We start from the raw sequence: 25,118 nt of genomic DNA on the forward strand, positions 1-25,118 counted from the left end.
GGGCCCCCATGCTCAATGGAAGGAAACCCTGCCTGGTCCAGTACCATCCCTCTGATCATCTGTAGTGATCCAGAGAGTTCTCACTGGCTGATTTTCCAGGCTCTTCGTCCTGGTTCATCTAAGCCTGGAATCTTTGTGGAAACCTGCTCCTCCACATCGCGACACGCAAGGCTTCCCTGACAGACAGGCAGTGGCTGCCCTCAGGTGCATTGGCCAAGTCTTCAATCTGGGTCTCCCACATGAAAAGAAAATTATACCACTGGCCCACCCCAGCCCTCAGATGACAGGCGCACCCCCCGGGGTTGTACCAGTGCACCACCAAATGCCCTAAGAGGGCGGGGAATCACTTCCCATTGAGAACCACAGGGCTCAGTTAAGGAAGGGCCTACAAGCCCTTCGGTGGAGTTGAATTGGATTCCACCAGGAATGTGGGAAGGGGAGTCCTTTGACGGTTTAAAGCCATAAAGAGCTGTTGTGAAAGGGGAGTTTTCAATTCAAAAGTGATCTGGCCTTACTGTGCAGGATGGTTACGGAGACGGGGCAAGAATCGGGGAACGGAGACCCACACATGGAGAGGATACAATGGGGCCTACAGGCATTTAGAGTGAGAACAGACATGGCCGCTGAGTGACAGTGCTGGACACCGGCCCCTGGCTGAGCCTGTGAGGCAGTAATGCTTCCCTTAGACAAGTTCAGTCGAGCAGCAAGGTCAGATCTTGAGGTCGTTTGTCCCGCAGCCCAGAGAAGAGCTCCAGTGAGATTAACCTGTTGTCATTTTGAGACTTAAGAGCGAAGGGCTGGAGTGTAGCCTGTCAATCAGGTCACAGCTTGATGACCTCATTTGGAGGCACCACGGAGATAAATAGCTCACTGGAGGTGGGACACAGACACACTGCCTGGAAGACATTGCAGCTGACAAGATGCATGGAGCTACGCCAGTGCCCTAAGCTAGAGGAGCCACGTAGAGACCCCCGCCAGCACTGAGATGATTACACCACCACTGGATCCACAAGACTTTCCACCCACTGGCCTGTGATCTTCCTGCATTCAGCATCATTGCATGCGTTGCATCATTGCATGTGTTGCGTGAGTCTGATGAGGAATTTAGAGATTGATATTGGACTTATGGGCTAATATCAGACTTACAGACTTGATCTGGACTGGGATGTTCAATTGCTCTTGTATATAAAACTCTTTCTTATACACATATGAACCTCCCTGGATTTGTTTCTCTAGTCTTCCTGGACTAACACAAAACCCCACCCCCTTCCTGTAACTGCCGAGTGACTCCTGGGAGAAAGCGCTGGGCATCGGGACCAGAGATCCCGATCAGGATCAGAGAAGCTCAGAGTCCACGGAGTAAAAACCAGAATGATCCTGTAGGAGATCTGCTGGCATTCCGATCGACTTGAGGCTGCAGGTACCAGGCACAGCCTCGGCGGAGGAGCACAAGCTCGGATCTAGCTCCTCCTCTTCTGCATCCTCAGAGCCCAGTCCAAGTGCCCGGTGCTCAGTGGGTGTTCCCAGTACTATGCTCAGCCCTCTGTGAGATGCCACCTGTCCCGGTACAGTGCTGACCCCTCTGAAGTGCCTCATACCCCCTCCCCCACTGCCATAAGCATAAAGGTGATGGTCAGGAGTCCCAGGGGGAAAGGGCATTCTGGCTGAGAAGAACTGGGTGGAAAGCCCAGGATCCCGCTGGAAAGGAGAGTCATGACAAACCATTCCTTTCCCGCAAGGCTGGAGGCTTTCTCTCCCACTGTGGGCTCTGCTGGCAACCTGCCACCACTCCAGAAATTCATCGCTGACCCGCGTGGGTGGAAAGTGAAGAGGCGGCATTCACCGTGAAGGGACAAGGGGTCGAGAGACAAAGGAAGGGCAGACACAGAAGTCGTGGGTCAGCAATTCCGAAGTATCTTGCTGCCAACTGTGACCCAAAGAATTCCTGAGCTGGGGCTGTTTAGGGTTTGTTCTTCACCTCCACAGAGCTGTGCAACAGCAGAGAATGCAGACTAGGGACCACGGGGGCTGGCCGGCTGCCCTCGCTGATCATGCTTCCAATGCTAGCTCAGGTTGGGGGACCGCTGCCCACAGCACCTGAATTCACTCATCCTGAATTTATGGGTGGGGCTTTGGAGGACCTAAACCCAAACCAAACCCGCTGCAATTGGGTTGATTCTGGCGCATTGTGACCCCATACCACAGAGGAGAATTGCTCCCAGGGGCTACTCCAGCTGTAAATCTGTACACGAGAGAGAACCTCACTCTTTCTCCCATGGAGCGGCTGGTAGAGTCGAACTGCTGACCCTGCAGTTAGCAGCCCGGTGCATAACCCACTATGCCAGTGGTTCTCATCCTGTGGGTCTTGACCCCTTTAGGGGGTGTCAAACGACCCTTTCACAGGGGTCACCCGATTCATAACAGTAACAAAATGACAGTGAGGAAGTAGCAACGAAAATAATGTTATGGTTGGGGGGTCACCACCACATGAGGAACTGCATGAAAGGGGCGCGGCATGAGGAAGGCTGAGAGGCACTGCACTATGCTGTGCTCTAGGAGGCTGGAAGCAGAGCTGCTAAGCTTGCATGAGCTTTTGCAGTCGGCTGTAGTGGGGCCATGCCCTCGGGACTTGATAACTCAGAGAAGTGAAGGGAGTTATCTGGATACAGACTCGGACCATCTGATCTGATGCCTCCGCTCTTTGCCCTGCTACCGGGTGCATCCTGATAGCCACCAGCAGCCAGATTTCTGGCTGATTCCAACTGGGTGAAATCCTTAGAGCTGAGCCTTGTCATCATCATCATCATCATCGTCGTTAGGTGCCCACTGAGTCCATTCTGACTCATGGTGGCCCTGTGAGCAATAAAAGGAAACACCGCCGGGCCCTATTCCATCATCACAAGGCCTCCTGGGTTTGAGCCCTCGGTGCAGCCACTGTGTCAATCCAGCTGGAGTCGGGAGGCCACTCCACCTCCCAGGCTTTGCCTCTCTCCTGCCTCTTTGGAGCCTTCGTGGTATGAGGAAGGCAGAGAAGGGGCCTGGCAGTCTGGGCCCTGACTGGTGACTGCACTTTGCTTTCTCTTCTTGCCACGTAGAATCTCTGCAGAAGGCGTGGACATCGTTTTGGATTGCCTGTGTGGGGACAACACTGGAAAAGGCCTCAGCCTTCTCAAGCCGCTGGGGACCTACATTTTATACGGTGAGTGCTACGGAGAAGCCGGGCCACGGCCCGTGGTTGGGGCGATGGCAAGTGTGCCTGCAGATAAAACCCCTAAACAAGGACACGCGAGGGGTGGAGGGTGCAGGTTGGTTTCACATTCTCTATAATGTTGTTGCTAGTTGTTTTTCAGTGTAGAAATAGGTGTCTTCCGATCCCCATGAAGACCACCGATGTCAAAAGAGATGAAACGCTGTTGCCAACGTGTGCAGAACTACTAAGGGACTTGGCCCATAGCCCGGGATGCTGTTGGGAAACATGAATGACATCACAGGAAGTGCAGAAAATGAGGGGGTGAGAAGCTCCCGCTAGAACAGAGACTAAGATGTCAGGGTCTAACCCACCCCCATGTGTCCCAGTCTACACAGAAACCCTGAACGGAAGAAGCAGATGCCTGACCCTACCTGCTTCTCCTTCTCCTTTGGTGCCCTTGGGTCTGGGGAAGCGTGGGGGGGCTAGGACCTCCAGCTGGGGGCAGGCTTTCTCTGACATGCTAGACTTCAGAGGCACCGCTCTCTCTTCTTCCCTTCTGCCATGGGCATGTGTGATGGATGGGATTGTGTCCGCCAAAACTACGTGCTGTTGATCCTGACCCCTACCCTTGGGAAGGTGATCCCATTTGTGAATAAGGTTTGGTTTGTTAGCAGAGTAAGGCCTTATCTAGTCTTATGCACAACCACTTCTGAGTTCTGAAAAAACAGATTCGGCCAGAAGCAGGAAGCACAACTGGAGGATTGATCCCGTGTGGAGATCAAGGGCCCCAGGGAGAGGGGTTGGAAGAGACTAGGATTGTCCCTCGGAGCGCACAGAGAAAGCCTTCCCCTGGAGCCGGTGTCTTGAATTCAGATTTCTAGCCCGAAACTTCGAGAAAGCACGTTTCTGTTTGCTAAAGCCACCCACATCTGGTATTCCTGTTACACCAGCTGGAAGGCGCCAAGGCAGCTTGCAAACTAATGTGAATACTAGTTCACAAAATCAAAAAGGCTTATCTGTAACTACATGTCATATTCCAAAGCCAAACGATAATGAGGTTAACCAGTCTCTGAGCTTCAGGGCACCACTGTCCTTTTATAAATAGATAGAAAAGCGACCCTTTGTTCTAGACCAACAGTTCTCAACCTGTGGGTCGCGACCCCTTTGGGGGTCCAACGACCCTTTCACAGGGGTCGCCCAATTCATAACAGTAGCAAACTGGCAGTTATGAAGTAGCAACGAAAATAATGTTATGGTTGGCTGGGGGTGGGCTACCACAACATGAGGAACTGTATGAAAGGGTCGCAGCCTTAGGAAGGTCGTAGAATAGACTCAATGGCAGTGAGATTTTCAATTGGGGCCACATAACTGAGAACCCTCACAGATAGATTGATGATGATGATCACTGATACGACAAATGATGAGAGACAGGGCAAGTATGTAGGGTTATTGACGCTGGCTAACAGCTGAGTAAGTGCAGATGGATGGGTTATTCATCCTTAATTTATTATCTATCAGAAATTCTAATTTTGCTCCAGTTCCAGGGTGTCATTTTGGTGGAATTAAACTGGATTGGCTTAAAAGTGTCGAATTCATTCTATCGATTGCTTGGTTACAAGTGATGGAAGCCTGGTGCTGAGATGCCTCGGCTGTCTTCCCATGAAAACAGAAGACCTGGTTTATCAACTGCCTGCTAACGTACCTGAGCCGGCTAATTAAGCTTAACAAATAGGCTTTTGATTTTCCATTAAGTGACAATACTCTGAGAAGGAATCTTCTCCCAAATATTTGGGGACTAGGCAAGAAGCCTGCAGAAAAGGCATCACTGTGACATCAAATATTCCCCCCAGAGAGCTTTCTTGTGCCCCCAAAGATGACATCAAGGGACCGGCTCTGCCCACGGGGACTTCTTAAAGAACCTTTCCCAACTCCCCTCCCAGCTGCCTTCTGAATAGCGATGCTTCCATTTTTGGATCCCAATTTCCAACCATCTTAGTCTTGGTAGACTAGAGAAACAAATTCATAGACACTCATATGTGTATAAGAAAGAGCTTTATATAAAAGAGTAATTGTATATTAAGAAACAATCACCTCCTCCCTGGGGGATGGACAGCAGAAAAGTGGGTGAAGGGAGATGTCAGACAGGGCAAGATACGACAAAATAATAATTTATAAATTATCAAGGGCTCATGAGGGTGGGCGAAGCGGGGAGGAGGGTGAAAATGAGGACCTAATGCCGGTGGCTTAAGTGGAGAGAAAATGTTTTGAGAATGATGAGGGCAATGAATGTACAAATGTGCTTTACACAATCGATGTATGTATGGATTGTGATAAGAGTTGTATGAGCCCCTAATAAAACAATTTTTTTAAAAACAAAAAAAAATTTTTTTAAGTCTAATTAAGGCCATTGTAAAAAAAAAAAAGAAACAGCCTAATCCAGATCAAGTCCATAGTTCCGATATTAGCCCATATTTCCAATACCAATCTATAAATTCCTCTTCAGACTCAAGCAACATATTGCAATTACACTGAATGCAGGAAGATCATAGGCCAGTGGGTGCAAAGTCTTGTGGATCCAGTGGTGGTAGAAGTATTTCAGGGCTGGTGTGGGCCTCGACGTGGCTCCTCCAGCTTCAGGGCTCTGGCTTTGTCAGCGTAGCTCCATGTGGCTTGTCAACAGGAATGTCTCATAGGGAGAGTGTCTGTGTCCCACTTTCAGCAAGCTATTTATCTCCTTCACACCTCCAAATGAGGTCATCAAGCTGCAACCTGATTGACAGACTAGACTCCCCCTCTTTGTAAGTTAGCAGGAGGTTATGTAACTGCCACACCAACACCACCTGTTTCAAGAAGCTCGAACCTGTCTGCTGAGACATCTTTGGAGTCCTGGTGTTGTTGTGGGTTTTGCGTTGGGCGCCTAACCACAGGGTCAGCAGTTCAAAGCCCCTATCTCCTCCATGGGAAAAAGCTAAGACTTTCTACTTCCGTAAAGAGTTGAAGCCTTGGAAACCCAGAGGGACTGTTTTACTCTGTCCTCTAGGGTCACTATGCGTCCGAATCAAGTCCATGACATTTGGGTTTTGTTTGTTTGTTGAGACATCCCTGGGTGTCACACATCTCTGGTGGGACACTAGATGACTGACCAGAAGGGTTGGTGCTTGGAACCCATCTAGAGGTGCCTCCAAAGACAGGCCTGGCGATCTGCTTCTGAAAACACCAGCTTTGGAAACCTTGGGGAGCAGTTCTCCTCTGCACACAGGGGGTCCCTGACAGTGACAACAAACTCGACCCCCACTCGTGACAACAGCCTGGTGTCCGAGGAGATGAGTCACAAGTCACACCAATGCCTTGGCTTCTGAACTTGTCTTCACTTTCACTTACCTGCTTCTGAAATCTTTTTTCTGTCCAACTCAACACGGGGGCAGCTCTGCCTTGTCCTATAGGGTCACTATGCGTTCAAATAGACTTGATGGTAGTGAGATTTTCAGTTGGGGCCACATCATTGGGAATCTTCACAGATGGATTTGAGTCTATCAGAATCAGTAATAAGAGAAACCGCGAGAGACCGGGAAAGGATGTAAGGATATTCACTCTGGCTAACCTATGAGTAGGTAAACTCAACCCCTTCCCCGCATAAGAGCCAGCCCCAGCTTCCAAAATCCCAGTCCAGGCCAGAGCCTGAGAAGGGAACTCAGATACCGCAAGTAGGCTCACATTGGATTCCTCAGTGATCAAAAACAGAACCCGAAAGACAGTTCGGCAGCTCATCATTTGGTTAACACATTGCTCGAACCACAGAGGATCCTTTTCCTGTGTGCCCTGTTTCCCACAGTGGTGAACTCCTTGCCTTGAGAAACATTTCTCTCTCTTGGCTCCCATGACCCCTAACTGCAATAGTCCAGTGGGCCCCCCTTGGTTGCTCTCCGTTTTCCGAGGCTGGATTCAATGCCCTTTCAAGCTTGTGCCAGTGATGGACCCTACAACCGCCACGCCTCCTCGGGTAACAAGAGATGTTGGTTTCTGTTGGCAATAGCTTTGATCTGGGAATCTTCCATTTGCAGGTTCGTCCAATATGGTGACCGGCGAGACCAAGAGCTTCTTTAGCTTTGCGAAATCGGTAAGTATCGGTGCCGGCCGTCAATGAGACAGGAGCGCTCCCTCCGTAGACTCATAGACCTCATTGTGTTTGTCCGTCGTCTGCATCATGCATGTGTCACGCAGCTTCCGTCCTGCCTTTCTCCACGACAAATGGGCAGAAAGAACCATGACTGGACAGCCCGTGGAGCAGCAGTGAAGTGCAGCAGGGATGACTGGAGTAGTGGATGTTGTAATCATGGCTCCAAAAATGAACTGAGCACTACTGCCTTTCATTTGCCCTTGGGGGGAGGCTGATAAAGATTTACAGCTAGGTCTCTGGGATCATTGAGATTCTATTGACTCCCTAACTTGTTAAAAGACAGGGCATCGGATGACTTTAGCACACTTAGGTGACGAGTCGCAGTCAGCTGGATGGCAGTGCATCTGGTTTGAATTTGAGTAGGTCACAGTAGGACAGCTTGGTCACCCACAACCTTAGAGGATCAGGGCCTTAAACTGATGCTCACTTGCTGTGCCATTGAGAAGTCACATCCTGGACACTTGTCCCTCCAGGGACCTTCTCAGATTGACATTCTCACCTAGAGCTAGAAAACTCTGGACTCCTGGTGACCCCCTAGAGTTGGCTAGAACTGCCCCTGTGGGTTACCAAGGCTGCCATCTGTCGTCAACAATCTCCCCTTTCTCGACAGTCTTATCTTTCTCCTACAGAGCAGCGGGTGGTTTTGAACTGCTGGCCTTGCGGTTATCAGCCCAGTGTGTTAACCCACTATACCACCAGGTCTCTGGCTAGAGGTAAGCTAAGGTAGACCTGGTGGCATCCTGGTTACAAAATGGGCTGTTAGCCACAAGGTCAGCCGTTTGAAACCACCAGTTTATCCACCAGATAAAGAAGAAGCTTTCTACTTCCATAAAGGGTGACAGTCTCAGAAACCCACAGGGGCGGTTTTACCATGTCTTACAGCAGGGGTCCTCAAACTTTTTAAACAGGGGGCCAGTTCCCTGTCCCTCAGACTATTGGAGGGCCGGACTATAGTTTTAAAAAAAGAGCTATGAACAAATTCCTATGCACACTGCACAGATCTTATTTGGAAGTAAAAAACCAAAATGGGGCAAAAACACCTGGCGGGCTGAATAAATGTTTTTGGCCGGCGTAGTTTGAGGACCCCTGTCTTACAGGATCCTCCTGAGTGGGAATTGACTCGCTGGCAGTGCGTGGAGTTTTCTAGGTGAGCATGTCAATCGGAGAAGGTCCCTGGAGGGACAAGTGTCCAGGGATGTGACTTCTCAATCGCAGATCAAGTGAGCATCTGATTAACTCACTTGATCGCGTCAACGAACATTTGCCAGATGCTACACTGGCTTCTAAAAGCTTCCCCCAGCCTAACATGCCTGCATTCTGCAGTGGGTAGCACCCAGCCCCTTAGGAGGTTCATGTTAAAGAACTTCCCTCTGCAGGCACTATTGAAGGCCCAAATTCAGAATCATCTCGGCAGCAGAAGCCCCAGGTGGGGCAGGGAAGGAGATTAAGACAGGGTGCTGCAGGGAGGGAGTGTGTCCCCGCCCTTCAGGCTTTGTGCCATTCACAGCTGTTTGGTTGTTTCAGCTGTAATTAACAGGATGTTGACAGACTCCTGTGGGCCACCAAATTGGTCTCCAATTACATACGATTGTTAGAAGTGTTTTCCCTTTCTCCCGTAAATGTGCAAACACAACATGCAGTGTTAACAAAATAATTGCAGTGTGTGTCCTCACCCAGTGAAGGCATTCATGAAAACTGAGCTGTGAGGAAGGCCGAGGGTCCCCTCCCGAGACAGGCGCTCCTGACCAGACCACACAGACAGCTTTGTAGGCGCAAGGAGCCCTGGTGGTGTCATGGGCTACATGTTGGGCTACTGATCGCAAGGTCAGCAGTTCCAAACCACCACCTTCTCTGCGGAAGAAAGATGAGGTTTTTTGTTCTTGTAAAAGGTTTGGAAAGCCACAGGGTCAGTCCCACTGTCTTCTAGCATGCATAGGAGCCCGCGGTGGTTCCATGTTGAGAGGCCAGTTAGAAATAAATGGAGAGAGAGCATCTTTCATGCTAAGGAATGGGATGGTGATTTGTTTTGGAAGGTTCTGGAAAGACACTTTCTTGTCTACATTAAAGAGAGGCTTAGAAGTTTAAGGCACACTGAAAAGCAGTATGTCTTGCTCTTTTATGTTAATTGCCCTCTCCCCAAAACTCCCACCGAGCCTGTGTGTCTCCTTTGTCACATGTGCCATTTGCACTCAGACTGGGAACAATGACGACGCTTAACAGGTGAAGCTAACGTTTAGAGATTAAACCTCACTCCTGACCCAGAAAACGTATTTGTTTCATTAAAAGCATCCCTGGTGACTTAAGGTGACAATGAAGGGAGTTAACATTTCCAGATCACCTCGGGAGGCCTTCACACAGGACCTCCTCAGGATGAGCCCGCAGCACATAGTGAGGAAACAGCAGCACAGCGAGGTTACGTGGTTTGCCTGAAGTCACACAGCTAAGTGGGCTCTGTCTCGTTGTAGCTCCATCTTCCCCACCCCCCAACCCCGGGCATTGCTGACGAGGTCTGGTTCCTGGTCACCTCCTGCCCTTTCTGCTTGCAGTGGTGGCAGGTGGAGAAGGTGAACCCCATCAAGCTGTACGAAGAGAACAAAGTCATGGCCGGCTTCTCCCTTCTGAACCTGCTCTTCAAGCAGGGCCGCGCGGGCCTCGTCCGGGGAGTGGTGGACAAACTCATAGGGCTCTACAACCAGAAGAAGATCATGCCTGTGGTCGACTCGCTATGGGCTCTGGAGGAGGTAAGAATGGGGACTCCCCTCACCTCAGGGAAGGCGTCTTTTCATACGCCCAGCTATCTTTGGGGCAACCAGATACCATCTTTGACTTAGTGATTTTTCTCCATGTTTGTCTGTCTCACACCGGGTCGTAGAGTCCTTGTTTTACAGTACAGGGCTTCCCATGTAAGAAATGCTTTGTTACCTAGTGTCAAACGACATGCCTCACCGTCCCACGTGCCAGCCCATTTTCACGGATGTGTGAAATCCGCTATGGTCTAGGCAGCCTGTGCGTGGTTTCCAAGGTCATGCCTGATGTTGTCTTCTGAATGCGTGTGATAATGGCTCGGAGCTAAAATGATTTGTGTGTCAACTGCAGATACTGTTGAGTTTCTGCAAGACGGCGGCAGCAATTGTGATGGAGGTGGTCACTGTTGCCAGATGGTTGGGTTGACTGCTGGGTGGTGTTTTTTCATTTAGTGACCTGTCAAAAATTCTAGTATTAGAAAGCATTCTTGGGTCACAACAAGCTGGAGAGCCCCTCAGGTAACCGGCAAGGATATAACGCGTGTACTGGTTGTTTCGGCTCAGGTGGACATTGCTAAGAGAAGACAGGTTCTAGAAATTTCTCCGGGATGAGGCATGGTTTGGGTGTTTGGGAGTTCAGTTGTAGTAGGTTCTCCAGGGTAGACAGTGATGAGATGTGGCCTAGGTTTTAGGAAGGGACCCTTCGAAGTCAGGATTCTGTAACTTTGACTTCTGGGAGCCATGAGACCCTAAAATTTATTTCTAAATACTTGGGAGACAGTATCTTTTTGCATATTTCAAAAGTGAGGTACCTTGGAGTAGAAGTGCTTTGGGGTGCGTGGGAGGAGGAGCATTGTGGACACCTTTGAAAAAGATCACTCAACCCTAGATTCTGTGGATTAGAAAGTGGCTGGCCACCTGGTAATGAAGTTAGTGGGACTTGCCACAAGTGGACTAAGTGGGTGAAATCTGATGGCTTCTCTATGCTCAGAGAGCACCCCTCAAAGCCTTTGGGATGGGTCGAGGTGGAATCAAGTGGAACCAGCCCTGGAGTACAGATACACTAATCCTCTCGGGTACTGCATTATTGTACATGGTCTTTAGAAACCCAACTTCAACCAGCCAACCTTGTTTCTTATAAGAGCATGGCTTTCTCATCACTGGAAATTCATAAATTAACCCAAAGCATAATGAGAAAACCAGTGAAGAGTTCACTTCCCAGGGGTGAGTAACATCATTAACCTTTCCATCTGCTTCCTTTCCGTCATTGTTCCATTGCAAATCTCGCCATGATTCAATTTCTGACTAAACCAAATCAGACCGTCGCGCATGCCTCCTGTTGTGTAAATTTCCAAGATGATTGACTATCATTATAATTTCCCTAGGAACATTTCTAACTGAACGTGTCAGCTGTCCATCTGATATTCACCATGCTATCCCAGTGCACGGGGGAGGTCGGATCGCACCGTGGTTGGGTTCTCAGGTCAGAGAAGAGAGACTGTAGGGATAGTCAAGGCCTGGGCTATGGGATTCACTTGTCTTTGTGCAATGAAGGGGACGTAGAGTTAAATTCAGTACCCAGAATGGAGCCAGCAAATCTGGTATACTTAAAACAAGGGCTGAGATCCAAGGGCGGGGGTAGGGTGGGGGGAGGTCCCCGTTAACCCCAGTGAGTCCTTGAAGCAAGAGGACTTTCTACGTGGTAATGGTAATGGAGTCGCTAAATAGTTACTGAGTAGCCACTAGACAGCTATGGAAAATTCCATGGTGAAGAACGGCCGAGATTCCTTGTGCTCACAGCGCTTATACTCAGGCTAAGGAGGAGCAAAAAAGACTGGAGTGAGGGAAAACTGTAGGGAATTGTGAGGAGTGCACAGATGCATGAGGCTGTGTTCTGGTGGAAAAGTAGCATGCTTACAGAGAGCCGTGTTTCAGGATGTGTAGTTTACGATTGCTCCTGATGAATTGCTCCTGCTGTGCTTTAGGTATTTTCTTCCTAGTCTTCTCCCACGTAAGGGTCCTTTTTAGGGTTTCTGATTTCCAGGCACCCCCTCGTGGGACTCTAATAGCACAGATCCACTCTCTGTCTGGGTCGGGGCTCCATGTGTGTGTAACTGCTTTATACATAAAACAGAGTAAGGTGACTCTCGCTCCCACGAGGCCTATTGCCCTCCGCTGGCGATCCTCTGTCTGTCCCTGAAACCAGCCCCTCTGCCATCCACTCGTTTGCCCTCACGGGCACCCCGTGGGTATCATGGGTATCAGAATAGAGCTGTGCTCCGCAGGGGGGGCTCAGTAGCTGCTTTTCCGAAAGTCACTTCCAAGGTGCTTTTGGGTAGATGCAAACCACCAGCCTTTTGGGTAGCTGAGCACATGACCACTTATGCCACCCAGGGTTCCTCTCCCCTGCCCCCAGTCTGCGGTTCACCCTTGTATTGATCGCTGGCTGACTTGTTTGAAAATCTTGTCTCTTTCCCACCGGAATGGACACACGAGGAAAGCTCTTGATGACATTCTTCAAGCCCGCCCCCCTGCACCCCCACCCCCTGCCCGGCCTGACACAGAAGAGGGACACAAAACGATTCAGAACATGAGTGGATAAATGATTCCACCGACATGCAGCTATGTACTACGTTTCCTGATAAATACTCAAACCCCCTGCCACTGAGTCGATTCCAACTCACGTCGACCCTAGAGGGCAGGGTAGACCTGCCCCTTTGGGTTTCGGAGACTCTAGTTCCTTATGGAGTAAGGACTCTTGTCTTTCACCCAAGGAGCGACGGGTGGTTCTGAGCTACCGACCTTGTGGTTAGCAGCCCAACACATAACCACTATGCCACCAGGGATACCAGTTGGAAAAAAACAACAAAACCAATGCATGAACAAACTGTACCCCCCAAAAAAGATATTATTACTTTACATTAGAATTGCTCTGTGGAGCAATGGATACTGCTGACATGATGTCCCAGATAATTCTTCATGGTGGAAGCCATCCTGTGTGTTGTGGGGTGCTCAGCAGCATCTTTGGCCTCTCCCCCATTACAAGCCAGCCATACCTCCTTTGCCCCAGTTGTGGCAACCCCATGGCCATGTCCCCTAGGGGGAAGGAGGGGCAGAATCTCCCCGAGTTGAGAACGTGGAATGAGATCTCCCTGAGCCACACAAAAGAATAATAGTACTCTCATGGCAGGCTCGCCCTTCACTGAGAGAAGCAGACGCTGGCTCCGTTTGCCAACAAAAGCTTCCAGAGCCACACATCAGCGACACCCACCAACAGCGCTCTCTTCTGCAATATTTACAGACGTCTGTTTGTGCTGCCGTTGGGCCAAACTCAGCTCTTTATCAAAAGCCCACGCAGCTCTGCTGGCTTTGACAAGAGCAGGCTGATTCCTTGTGAACCTCAGAAAGAAGACGACACTGATCCTCCGCTCCACTTTGGTAACTGCTATACAAATTACTTTTCCGGCCAATTCTATAACCTCATCGGCAGAATATAAAGTCTTTAGAAATGAAAAGAAAAATGTCCCGGACCCTCAGTGCCCTCCAGCTAGATTTACTAAGGTCGGAGACTGGTAGGGTTTCATAGCGCTCATCTGTCTCTGACGGTGTCATTCATGTAATCCCTGAGGCTGAGTGGGTACGATGGAGCCTGGGTATGTCTATAGATACTCGACGTGCAGCCATGCAGTACGATGGACAGTGAACCTCACCGGGTGGTGGGGTGGGTGGGGTGGTGGTGGGGGGTGGTGGATGTGACTGTGGTTAGATGTCATTGAGTTGGCTCTGACTCACGGTGACCTTGGGCATAAGAGGCTGAAACATTGTCTAGTCCTGTGCCATCTGACGTCAGTGAGATGTTTGCATCTCACAGCATCTCCTGACACCCTCGTCCTGGATAGTGATCTGTTGGGATCTGTAGAGGTTTGCCTTGGTAGAGTTTGGAAGCAGATAGAGCTTACAAGGTATGAAATGTTTTATTACTTAATGGGAAACTACATGTGTCACCATGCCCATGGACCATGAATTCTCCTCAGATGGGCCCCTGCATCGTGATGGATGTGTAAGATGCCCTATGGTTCAAAGAGAAAGCATGTCTGGGCCCTGCTTCCTGTACACTCTCATACACAGATCACTGGCAATATTGGTACAATAGCAAACAAGGGGGAAGGAACCACATGGTGCCAGAGTATCAGAAAGATTAGTGTCTCCGGTCTTAAAGGCTTGTCTTCACATTAGCAGCCATCTAAGTGAGACATCAGCTAAGTCCACCTGGAAGAAGTCTGCAGACCTGTGTGATCCAATAATAATAATAATAAATAAATTTATTTAAATCATAAAATCCGACTCCAGAAGAGGGAATGGTATCAGAGCTTAAATTGTAAATGCCCACTTTGCAAAAGGCCATGGATGACAAGCAGAAGCCCAAAGTCCATTGGTAGGGTCCCTATTTGGAGGGTCTCTGGTGAATCCCCCCTTCGACCATCGTCGAAGGTTGGTGAATAGCATTGCTGTCAAACAGCATGGTCAAGTTGGTCATGGCTGATGTCATGAGGTTAACATGTAACACCTTATCGTTTGAATCTTCCCTTGGAGGTTGTTTCGTCTTAAATATTTTCTGCTTCCTGCCTTGCTTGAGGGAAGACTGCTGTCTGCGTCCTTGACCTGGGACCTGGCAGCCTACATGAGTTGAAGGACTTCCAGTATATTAACTGTTCCACGAAAGTGAGTTGAACTGAGCCCCCTGTACTGCTGCATGGACTAATTAGCTGTTATATTTCTTTTCACTGTATAAACCTGCACATATATGTGTGTGTGTATATATATTTTATATATATTCATTCATAAATGTCCTGGTTTTCTCTAGAGAACCCTGCCTAACACAATCTCCAAAGTACGTGAATTTGTCAGTTTGCCATCCTGTGGTGCCTTGTGTGTTGCTGTGATGCCGGAAGCTATGTCACTGGTATCTCACATGCCCCAGCCGGGTCACGGTTTCAGCAGATCTTCCCATCTGAGAACTGACATTGAAGACTGCTGCCCAGTTGGAAGGCAGTAACCATGGAAAACCTTATACAGATAGGTCAGTCTGAAAGAGTCATTGAAGGAAAATCTGAGGCCCCAGCTCTATGCCCCCAACTTTTCTTTATTTTTTTCTTGCAATGCCCCTTTCCTCTCAAGTGGAATCCAGATTTTTCAGTTGAGTATCATTTTACACACACACACATACACACACAATCTCCACACACATTCTTCCAGCGTGTGTTCTCTGCAGCTCAAATACTCCGGCACCATCATGTCCCCATATCCTGCTGTGCACCCTGCCCAGAGCTACAAACTGACCAAACGAATTGAGGCCCAGTCTGGCTCAGCATCTTCATCCGTGGTGGCTGAATAAAAGCCCCCAAAGGTCCCACCTCCCAACTCCTGAGCCTGACATGAAGATATTCCGGATCCTGACACGGGGAGACCATCCCGGGTTATTCCGGTGGGCCCACCGTTATCACAAGACTCTGCCCAGAGGAGGCAGGAGGACCCAGGTGAGAGCAGAGGATGTGATGATGGAAGCGGGAGGAGGAGGGCCATGGGCCAAGGTATGTGGCCTTAGAGAGGCTGGAGAAGGCAGGGAACGCCTTGCCCCGGGCCCTCAGAGCCTCTGCAGCCCTGTGAGCTTCTTCAGTCGAGCCGGCTGAGCCCTTGTCAGGTCTGATCTCGTCAATAAAGAGAACACCTGTGTCATAGTTGGAGCCGCTAAGCTTGTGATCACTTGTTACAGCCGCCATTGGAAACGGACACATCATCCATTCGACAAAAGCGCCTACCTACTGCGTTCCAAGCAAGCACCAGGTGGGCTTTGAAACTCACCTGGCAGTGAGAAGCCCGGGGTCTGCCCTTCGGAGCAGTTAGCATGGTAGAAGTGGAACTGCCCATGCCAGAGAGAGGAGTGAATGGTGAAGGAAGACAAATGGGTGTATGGGTGGGCTAGGCAGGAGCCCTGGAAGCGGGAGGAGCGGAGCAAGGACTGGTGGGCCTGCAAGGCAGACCTTGGGCATGTTAGGTTTCTGGAGTGGTTTACCTTGGTTCTTGCTTTGCCACGCTGACAGAACTCAAGCTGCAGAAGCACGTTTGTAATCCAGGTGACTTTGATGAGGAAAAGGGAAGTCTCAGGTATTCACAGGAAACCCCAGGGGCCAAGAGCAGGAAATCCCAAAAGAGCACCCTGAGAGGGAGCTCGGACCCCAGGACCCGCCCGGGCGATGCGTGTGCACCCCCACTCTCCGACCTGCAAGAGCGCACCCAAACAAGAGTGTCAAAGAGGCATACAACAGAAGTCAAAAAAGCTTGGCTTTCCCGTGGCAGCTCTTATCTCCTCTAGCTGGGGAGGCGTGGTTGAAGGGATTGGCTGACCTCACTGACTGAGTTTAAGCACACCTGGGTGATGTCATGTGGCCCGGACTGCTCAGTGCACCCAAGTAGAACTCCCAACTGGGCCTAGAAGTCTTGTGTCTGAGCATGCTCAGTTTGTCTCTTTCCTTGGGTGTCTGATTAATGTGCCTGTTTTCTTTCCAACCCCTTTGTTGTGGCCCTATGCAGGCATCTGGGGAGACAATCCCTCTTGGTCCCTGTTCTGGCTACCTAGCAGAAGGGAGTGGAGACAGGGCAGGCAGAACCCCCCGGCTCTGGTTCTCATACACTCCAGCCTCATCGGTACTATAAATTGACTTCTGTGCCCCCCAGATATGTGCTGGAATTCTTACCTTTTTAACCTATGGAGGTACGCCATACCCCAGGTGTATGAGCTCAGCTGCTGTCTGAAGGGTTGGCGATTCTAGTCCCTCCTCAGAGTGCCTCAGAAGAAAGGCCTGGCAGTCCACATCTAAAAAATCAGCCTTTGAAAACCCTAGACCTACACATGTGGGGTTGCCGTGAGTCAAGGTCATCTGGGCAGCAACTTGTCTTTGATGTCTGGCGGCTGTGACATGAGTTTCGCAGGGTGGGTTCTGAATCTAATCACTTCTGAGAAGTAAAAGGAACAGATGAGGCGCTAAGGTACGCACACGAGGAGGAAGCTCAGCCAGGCACCCAGGAGCACCTGGAACTGCCTACAAGGGAGGAATTGGGCAGTCAGCCTCTAGAACAGTGACAGAGTCCATGCCGGCTCTTTAAAGCCACCTCTTGGCCTACTGGCCTTTCTTCCCTTCCAATCCTGTGAGTCTCTGTGGCCTCTCTGCCTTGGTTTGTGCTATCTCCCTTAAGTGGTCCTCTTCTCTCCTCCCAGTGTCCCTCCAGCAGTTCATTTTCCTGGGCCTCATTTTTCTCACCCATAAAATGGGAATAATGGACCCTCATTCCCAGGACTGTTGTGAGGTCGAGGAGAAAGGTCTGAACGGGAAACCGTGCTGTGAATTGTCACTGGCTCAAGAGGCAGCGTGCAGAGTCCGGGGTTAGAAGGATAGTCTTCGCAGTCGGCTCCAGGGACAGCTGGGACTCCCTGGGAAAGTTTCTCCACTTCTTTTCTCAGCTGGACTTTCTTCATCTGTAAAATGGGATGATGCTGCTGGTGGTAGGGCAGTGCCCCAGGGATTCAGGTGGCACACCCTGACTCTCAGAATGAGCTTGATAGAAGTTGGCCTCTTGGAGGCTGTGGTGCAAACGCCTAACACGCTCAGCTGCTAAGCGAAAGGTCGGTGGTTAGAACTCAGCCTGAGGTTCATCAAAAGAAAGGCCTAGTGATCTACTTCCCAAAAATCAGCCATTGAAGACCCCCTGGAGCAGGGTCTTGGTGCAAAGCACCCATGGGACTGTCAGGGGTGGGAGTCAACCTGATGGCTGCTGTTGGTTGGAGTTGTGGTTTCATCTTTGTGGTCGTTACATAATCTGATGTCAATTTGAGAGGATTACGAGTGAAGGGGTGGAGTCTGACCTGTCAGTCAAGATCTAACCAATGAGGCTTCTGTGTGGGCATGGCCTTCCCCTGAGGCTTCTGAGAAGTCCTGTATGTTCCTCATTGGAGGCAGGAGACATTTCTCTCTCTTGTCTCACTCACTTGAAGACACTCTACTGACAAGACACATGGTGCTACTCCCTGGGAGCTGGAGAAGCCACATGGACCTACCCTGATGCCACCAGGAGAAGCCTGATGGAGCCGGAGAAGCCACGTAGAGACCCCTGCCAGTGCTGAGATGCTTCCAGCACCACTGGATCCACAAGACTTCCAATGCACTGGCCTGTGATCCTCCTGCATTCGGCATCATTGCATGCATTTCAAGAGTCTAAAGAGGACGTTATAGACTGGGATCAGACATATGGGCTAATGTTGGACTTATGGACTTGATCTGGACTGGGCTGGGACATTTTCTCAATATTCAATTGCTCTTATATATAAGCCTCTTTTCTATACACATATGACTAGTGTCTCTGTGAATTTGTTTCTCTAGTCTACCCGGACTAACACAATCTTCTTGGAAGGAGAGGCGGGCGGGTGGCCTCATGTTCCTTGTATCTCACGGTTGGGGGCTGGCTCCCTCACTCTTTGCCACCCCCGGGCTGGGAGCAGGCTGACTCCGCTAAAGCTTTCTCCCTTGCCAATGGGGTTTGTGGGGGCTGCTTCATGGAACAGAAGCTCTTTAGTAGCACACACCAGAAACACACGCTTGCTGTTTGGCTTTCCCAGCCCGCCAGCCTACCCATCTCGGATTACTCACCCCCCAGCTCATTTGGGGAGGTGCTGCCAGGCAAGTGCCAAGCTCCAGTTAGTCATTTAATAAGCTGTAAGTGAGCAACAGCCTGTGTGATTCTGAACAAAAAAACCCAGTAACACTCGCAGCCAAAATATGAGGGTCGCTGAGTGCCAGGCAGGTCACTGCCATCATCCCATCTGCCCAGAGCAGTCCTTTGAGGAAGGACCTGTTACCATGTTAGTAGATGGGGAAGCTGAGGACTGGCCCTGGACTCCCAGGCTGGCTCCCTCCTGAAGCTGCGCAGGTAGCTAGCTAACTGCCCACTGAACGCCTCTAGGAGGGAACTGGCTTTGTCCTGAGCCATTCACCCTGGCCCTCCACCTCCCGGGGTGGAGGCAGCCTGGTTTTGGGGAGAATAGCTGGAGCATTCATTCCTGACATGTGTGAATGTATCTTTTAAGGAGCCCTGGGGGTACCGGGGTTATGTGTCACGCTGCTAACCACAGGGTCAGCACTTCAAAACCACCAGCCTCTCCCTGGGAGAAAGTTGAGGCTTTCTAATTCCATAAAGAGTTAACAGTCTCAGGGGCACTGGGGCAGTTCGACCCTCTCCTTGGTTTTCCGCACCTGTAAATGGGGCCGATAGTCCTTATTCGTGAGTGAACAGCTGCCCAACTGTTTGCAAGCAGTATGTGCTCTGTGCACTGCGTGATGGGGTTTCGTGCCATGTACTAGGCGCTTAGTGCAGCCTTAGTTTGCTTCTTCCTACGTTTCTCCCGAAGCAGCTACCATTTCCAGAGCTTCTCAGCTCATCTCTGAGCCTCGGCCCTCAGCCAGTTTGCTCAACAAACACCCACTGGGTGAGGATAGGAATGTGGCGGCTAAGCCTGCTTTCCCATCCACAGGAGCTGATGGTCTGGGGGTCCTCGGCTGGACCTTGTGGGCCTGGTGTGTGTATGCCCATGTTCCAGAGGAACGACCGAGTTGGGGAGAGCCAATGCCTTCGCCAAGGGCTGTATCACTTAATGGCAAGCAGGTTCCCTTGACTCCAAGGGCAGGTCTTGAGCCTCAGCACCCCCTAAATTGCCCAGGGCTGTATTCTAACTCTCCTGCCTTCTTATGTGTTGGGCAATTGAGCACGCTTACTGTCCGGGCTGCTATAGGCGAGGATGTATGGAGAAGGACAGCGGTATCAGTTCTAGGAGCTTGAGCCCCCACCAGACAGCTTCTGTTTGCACTGGTTTCCTTGCCTTTAAGGAGCCCTCGTGGTGTACGGGGATACAAGTTAGACTGCTAACTGGAAGGTCAGCAGTTTGAAACCACTAGCCATTCTGAGGGAGAAAGAAGAGACTTTCTAATTCTGTGGAGCGTTATCGGCTCAGAAACTCACCGGGGCAGCTTTCCCTGCCTCGAAGCTTGCTATGAGTGAGAGTCCACCAGGGCAGTGAGTTTGGTTTTTGATGACTTGCCTCTGTGCGGACCACGCCCCATGTAACACCTACAGAGACGAGCAGGACGGGTGCTGTTGCACCCACCGTGCAGATTTCCTTCAGAGAGAGTAGACAGGGTGAGGGAATGGTTTAGCTGCTTGCCAAAAGGTCTTCGTGGGACAAAGATGAGCCACCTGCTTCCAGAAAGATTCACTTCCCCGGAAGCCCATGTTGCTCTGCCATGTAACTAGCTAGGAGTCGGAATGGAAAACTCGAGACTCAAACTCTCCTGCCAGCGAGCCGATTCCCACTCGGAGTGGCCGTCCTAGGACAAGGTAGAGCAGACAGCCTCCTCTTTCTCCTGTGGAGAGGCTGGCGGTTTCAAACTGCTGGCCTTGGGTTGTAACCCATCCTGCCGCCAGGGCTCCTTCCAGCACTGGGTGAGACACCAGGTACTTTGTGCAAGGCAGCAGAACCAGACATCCAGAGGGAGTTTCTTAGTTCTTTGTGTTATCTGGCAGGGCAGGAGAAGGATTGTGTTTGTGAGGTTGTGTGTGTGTGTGCGCGCCCACTTGTCTTATGCTGCTTGCTTGATTTGCTGTATTTTCCCCGTCTACAAGAACCGTCAATAGAACAAGGAAATAGATTTAGTTCCAAGTTCATAGCTGGGTAAGGAGAGGACATCATGCTCGATACGGTGGAGGGGCGGTGAAAACGAGGAAGGCCCTTGGCAAGATGGAGCGACACAGTGGGTCCCAATATGAGAACCATTGTGAGGACGGCGCGGTGTTTCATGCTGTGGCACGTCAGGTCGCTGAAATGCAGTTCTCTTTAACGTTCTCACCCTTGCCCTTTCCCACGATAAACCCACCATGTGTGTGGTTTGCAGAGAAAGGGGCCATCTGAACAGGCGTTTGTGGCCTTAGCTGCTGGCCCCTATTTTTAGTCCAGTCTTCCTAATGGCAACTTTCTTCGGATTAGTGGCTATTTTGTTGACAGCGCTTTTACCTAGTAGAAGCACCAGCAGCTTGAGGCCTTTCAGAGCTCTGTATCAAAAACACCCGGATCTTCTGAGTGTACATATAACTGACTAGGAGCGTTTCTATTAAACACCTCGCCCTCCAACTGTAGACATTCGTGGCGATGAGTTCATTCATTCACTTTTGGTTTCTTGGGTTCTGTCGCGTTAAAAGAAGCAGGCAGGGTCGGTGGGCAGGGATGAAATAAGAACTCCATGCTAACAGTCCTTTCTGAGCAGTTAGCCTCACCTCTGCGTGTCGGGGGACATGGTGCGGGTCGGGTTTAATGCGATTCATCCCATCACTGTACAAACTGTGTGTAATTATCTCGATAGATGCCAGGGCGTTTGGTGAAATTTGACATCTATTTTCTTATTCCGTCACTAACCGTTGAGGCGGAGAAAGCTATTCTCATCGCCCGCTGCTTCCCTTCATAAGTGCTTTAAAGTGGGATTTAACACCACAATGACAAACAGTGCTCCCGCGGATGGAAAAGTTTCCAAATCCAAACTAAACCCAGGCCCGTCGAGGGGATGCTGGCTGGTGGTGATCCCTGTGTGTGCAGAGTAGAACAGCACCCCACGGAGCACCTGGGTTGTGAGCTGTCCAAGCCAACACCGAGCCTTCCCTCCTGGGTACCTCCGGGTGGGTTTGAACCACCAACCTTTCAGTGATTAGCCTGCCGCTTAACTGTTTGCAGCACGCACTGGTGCCTGGAAGCTACAGGAGATCAGAATGACAATGAGCAGTAAAAGAAAATGCTGTAAAGTTGATTGTGGTGGTGACTGCACAACACTTCTTCCTCTGATGGAATGATTAAATAATGTGGCATGTGACGTTTATGCCAATCAAACTATTTTAAAAAGAAGAGCAAGAAGAGGAAGAGCCCTGTGCCAGAAGTCTTGAAAAAGAAGAAATGGCAACACAAACACAGCGTGGGGATAGGACGTTCGGGTCTTGCACTCTTGGAGTAGATAGGTTTTGAATGGACAGCATTCCCTCCCCGAAAGAATGATGATGCGTCTTTGTTCTTAGTCAGCATCGCCTGCGCCTCCATCTTTGGCAGGAAACCTGCTCCCCCTAACCGAATCTCCTCATGGGGAGACTGGATGAATTAGAGCAGCTCGCTCATATGGAGAGCCCGAGATAGTCACTCCTACCGCGTGAAATTGACCTTTGCTTTTCGGTTGCTTACTCGTTTCCATTTGGAGTTGCTGGCACACAAATGCATTTGCTTCGCGGTACAAAACAGAATGGCTTTGTAACTATACTTTGATTACATAGCCAGCATAGCTAATATCCTCTTCCTAAGAATACCATATATACTCGAGTATAAGCCGACCCGATTATCAGCCAAGGCACCTACTTTTACCACAAACCTGCATTAAAAATGTGCTGAAAAACTCGGCTTGTACACAAGAGTATATACGGTAATCTGTGCGAGTAAGAGATTAATATATGGGAACACTTTCCGTCGATTGAAACCTCATGGCACACCTGTTAGGTGAAGAGCTGTTCTAAGGCAGGTCTTGGGCCGTGCACAAATGGAGAAGGACAGGGGCCCAGATGGCTCCAAGAGGTGTTGGGGACAGACCCTGTCAGGGCTCCTTAGTTCCGAGTCTTTGGACATCAGCCTAATGCGCTCTATGTTTAGAAGCACGGTGCAGTGCCACTGGATTGGCAAGGACATTATCATAAGGACAAGATTTTGACTTCATGGCGATCCTCTGTGAGACAGATCGGAAAATGCTCCCTGGGGTTTCTTGGCTGTGATCTCTGTGCCCTGAGTTTGCCAGGTCTTTCTTCCGTGTAGCAGCAGAGTGGGTGTGAACGGACGTCTTTGGTTTAATCAAACCCAAAAAGCAAACTCCACGCTCGCCAGTCAATGTCTCCTCACAGTGAGTCTAGGACAGGGTAGGACTGTCCCTTGTGAATTTCTGAGACTGTAACCATTAACGGTTACAGCGAGCGAGTGATTTTGAACTGCCAACCTTGTGTACTGCAGCCCAAAGCATAACTAGTACACCACCAGAGCATCCCTGTAGGGCAGGGTAGAACTGCCCCTGTGGGTTTCTAAGACTTCAACAACACCCCCCCCCAACAGTTTTATTGGCATATAACTCACACAGCATACAACTCAATAGTTCAGTCACATCAAGACGGGAGAGACAGCGAACAGTGTAAGATACGAAATAACAATAATGATAGATAATTGATCAAGGAGTCACGAAGGTGGGAGGGAGGGGGAAACAGGAGCTTGTACCAAAGGCTCAAGTAGAAAGAACATGTTTTGGAAATAATGGCAACATATGTACAAATGTGCTTGATACAATTGATGTATGGAAGGTTATAAGAACTGTAAGAGCCCCCGATAAAGTGATTTTTTTAAATTAAAAATTAAAGTTTTAAAACAAGCAAAGAATACACACACACACACACACATGATAGTTTTAAAATATATGTTGCTACGAGGGTCCCGCATTAAAAAGAGAGAGAGAGAGAGAGAGGAGAGTTATGCAGTCATCACTACAATCAGTTTTAGAACATTCCCTTCATCCCGGGGCACATCGTTCTGACAGACGAGTCAGCTTTTTATGGGAGTAGAAACTCCTCCTCTTTGGCCCTCCCAGAAGTAGCCTTTGAATGTCACTTGGCTGCACAGAAATCCCTTCTGTGACCCGCTCTTTATTAAAGAAAATGCTGTTTTACTTTCCAGGCAGCTTCCCTTAATCATTCTTCACTTATTCCTGAGATCCGGTCGCACGTATTGAGCAGCTACTCCGTGTCCAGCGCCGCCCTGGAAAGGCACCTCCAAGGGCAGCAGCGGCTGGAGGATGAAGTGCAAGGTGAAGTTGGGGATGTTGCAGTGCAGTGAGCTTAGTAAGGAGATGGGGGTCTTAGAAAACCCTGCTACCAGTTAGGAATTCCGCCCTGCCTGGTGTGCTTGTAAGCCTCCTGAACTGCCTCCAGCTTCTCAGTGTACCCGCCTCTCTCTCTGGGGCTCCCCTTGGCAGCTGGTAAAGGCAATTGGATGCTTCTGACGCCCCACATCTTATACCGCCTGTGGGTGTTGTTTTGTGTTTTGGTGCCGACAAAAACTGTAAGCCTTAAATGTGTGGGCGTGGCTTCAGTATCAAGAAGAGACTCATTTTAGGCTCAACCAAGGACAAAGCAAGTCCACGCCCTTGGTGATCTCCACCTCTCTGGTCTGTTTGCCTAGATTCTAACCCTGCCTTTGTCTTTCGTGGAAACCTCCAGGCAGGTGGCAGGGGAGGTGTCTTCTGCTCTGGCTGGAGGAATGTGCTGGGCGCAGGTCCTCATGGTCTCCGCTGCCCCTGCTGAGGTCCTGTCTGGGTTCTGATCTGGTTTTCTATTATGCTCTCCTTGCTTCGGCCGCGTGCGTCTCGGTGCGCCCTGTCGCCCCCGGAAGTCACTAGGTTGGTTGGGGCGCATCTCTGCATGGCTCTTCTCCATTTACCTCCTTGGAAGCCGTTTGGGTGCGTGGTATTCCAGTTGATTCCCTCCACGCTTTGCAACGGGACTCGGGACTCGCTCTTTCCCGTTCATTCCTCATCTCTGTGCCTCATCATTCCTCATCTCTGTGCCTCATGTGGTCATCGACCGACCGATGGTGGGGGGAGGGCGGCTGCAGGAGTCAGGAGCACGCCTTTAACGAGGGGGTCGTTCAGCGTGGTCGCTCCTGCTTCTCTCACTGTTCCAAGAAGCTCATGGGATTCAAGAGCCCTGAGGCTGATACAAAGGGGCTTCAAAAAATGTGTGGGCAGATAGCTTTATCTTTTGGTGCCATCTCCCCACAAACTGTTGGAAGGCCCCCTCACAGGTCCTGCAGGCTTGGTTTCCCTCGCTCCTTCTTGCTTGC

The 25,118-nt window shown here is 50.2% G+C and overlaps 1 protein-coding gene across 1 annotated transcript in view; it reads left to right on the forward strand.

The window, feature by feature from the left end:
• Positions 1-25,118, forward strand: part of VAT1L (vesicle amine transport 1 like) — a 154,640-nt gene that overhangs the window by 70,808 nt on the left and 58,714 nt on the right. Inside the window, exons 5-7 of the mRNA XM_004704534.2 lie at positions 3,096-3,199; positions 7,252-7,307; positions 9,914-10,108. Coding sequence (XP_004704591.1) covers positions 3,096-3,199; positions 7,252-7,307; positions 9,914-10,108 — 355 coding nt within the window. The remainder of the gene's footprint in view (positions 1-3,095; positions 3,200-7,251; positions 7,308-9,913; positions 10,109-25,118) is intronic.

The sequence above is a fragment of the Echinops telfairi genome, unplaced genomic scaffold, assembly GCF_000313985.2.
Source record: "Echinops telfairi isolate 266 unplaced genomic scaffold, ASM31398v2 ScPeMD7_2291;HRSCAF=2852, whole genome shotgun sequence".
In the NCBI taxonomy this organism is placed as follows: Eukaryota; Metazoa; Chordata; class Mammalia; order Afrosoricida; family Tenrecidae; genus Echinops; species Echinops telfairi.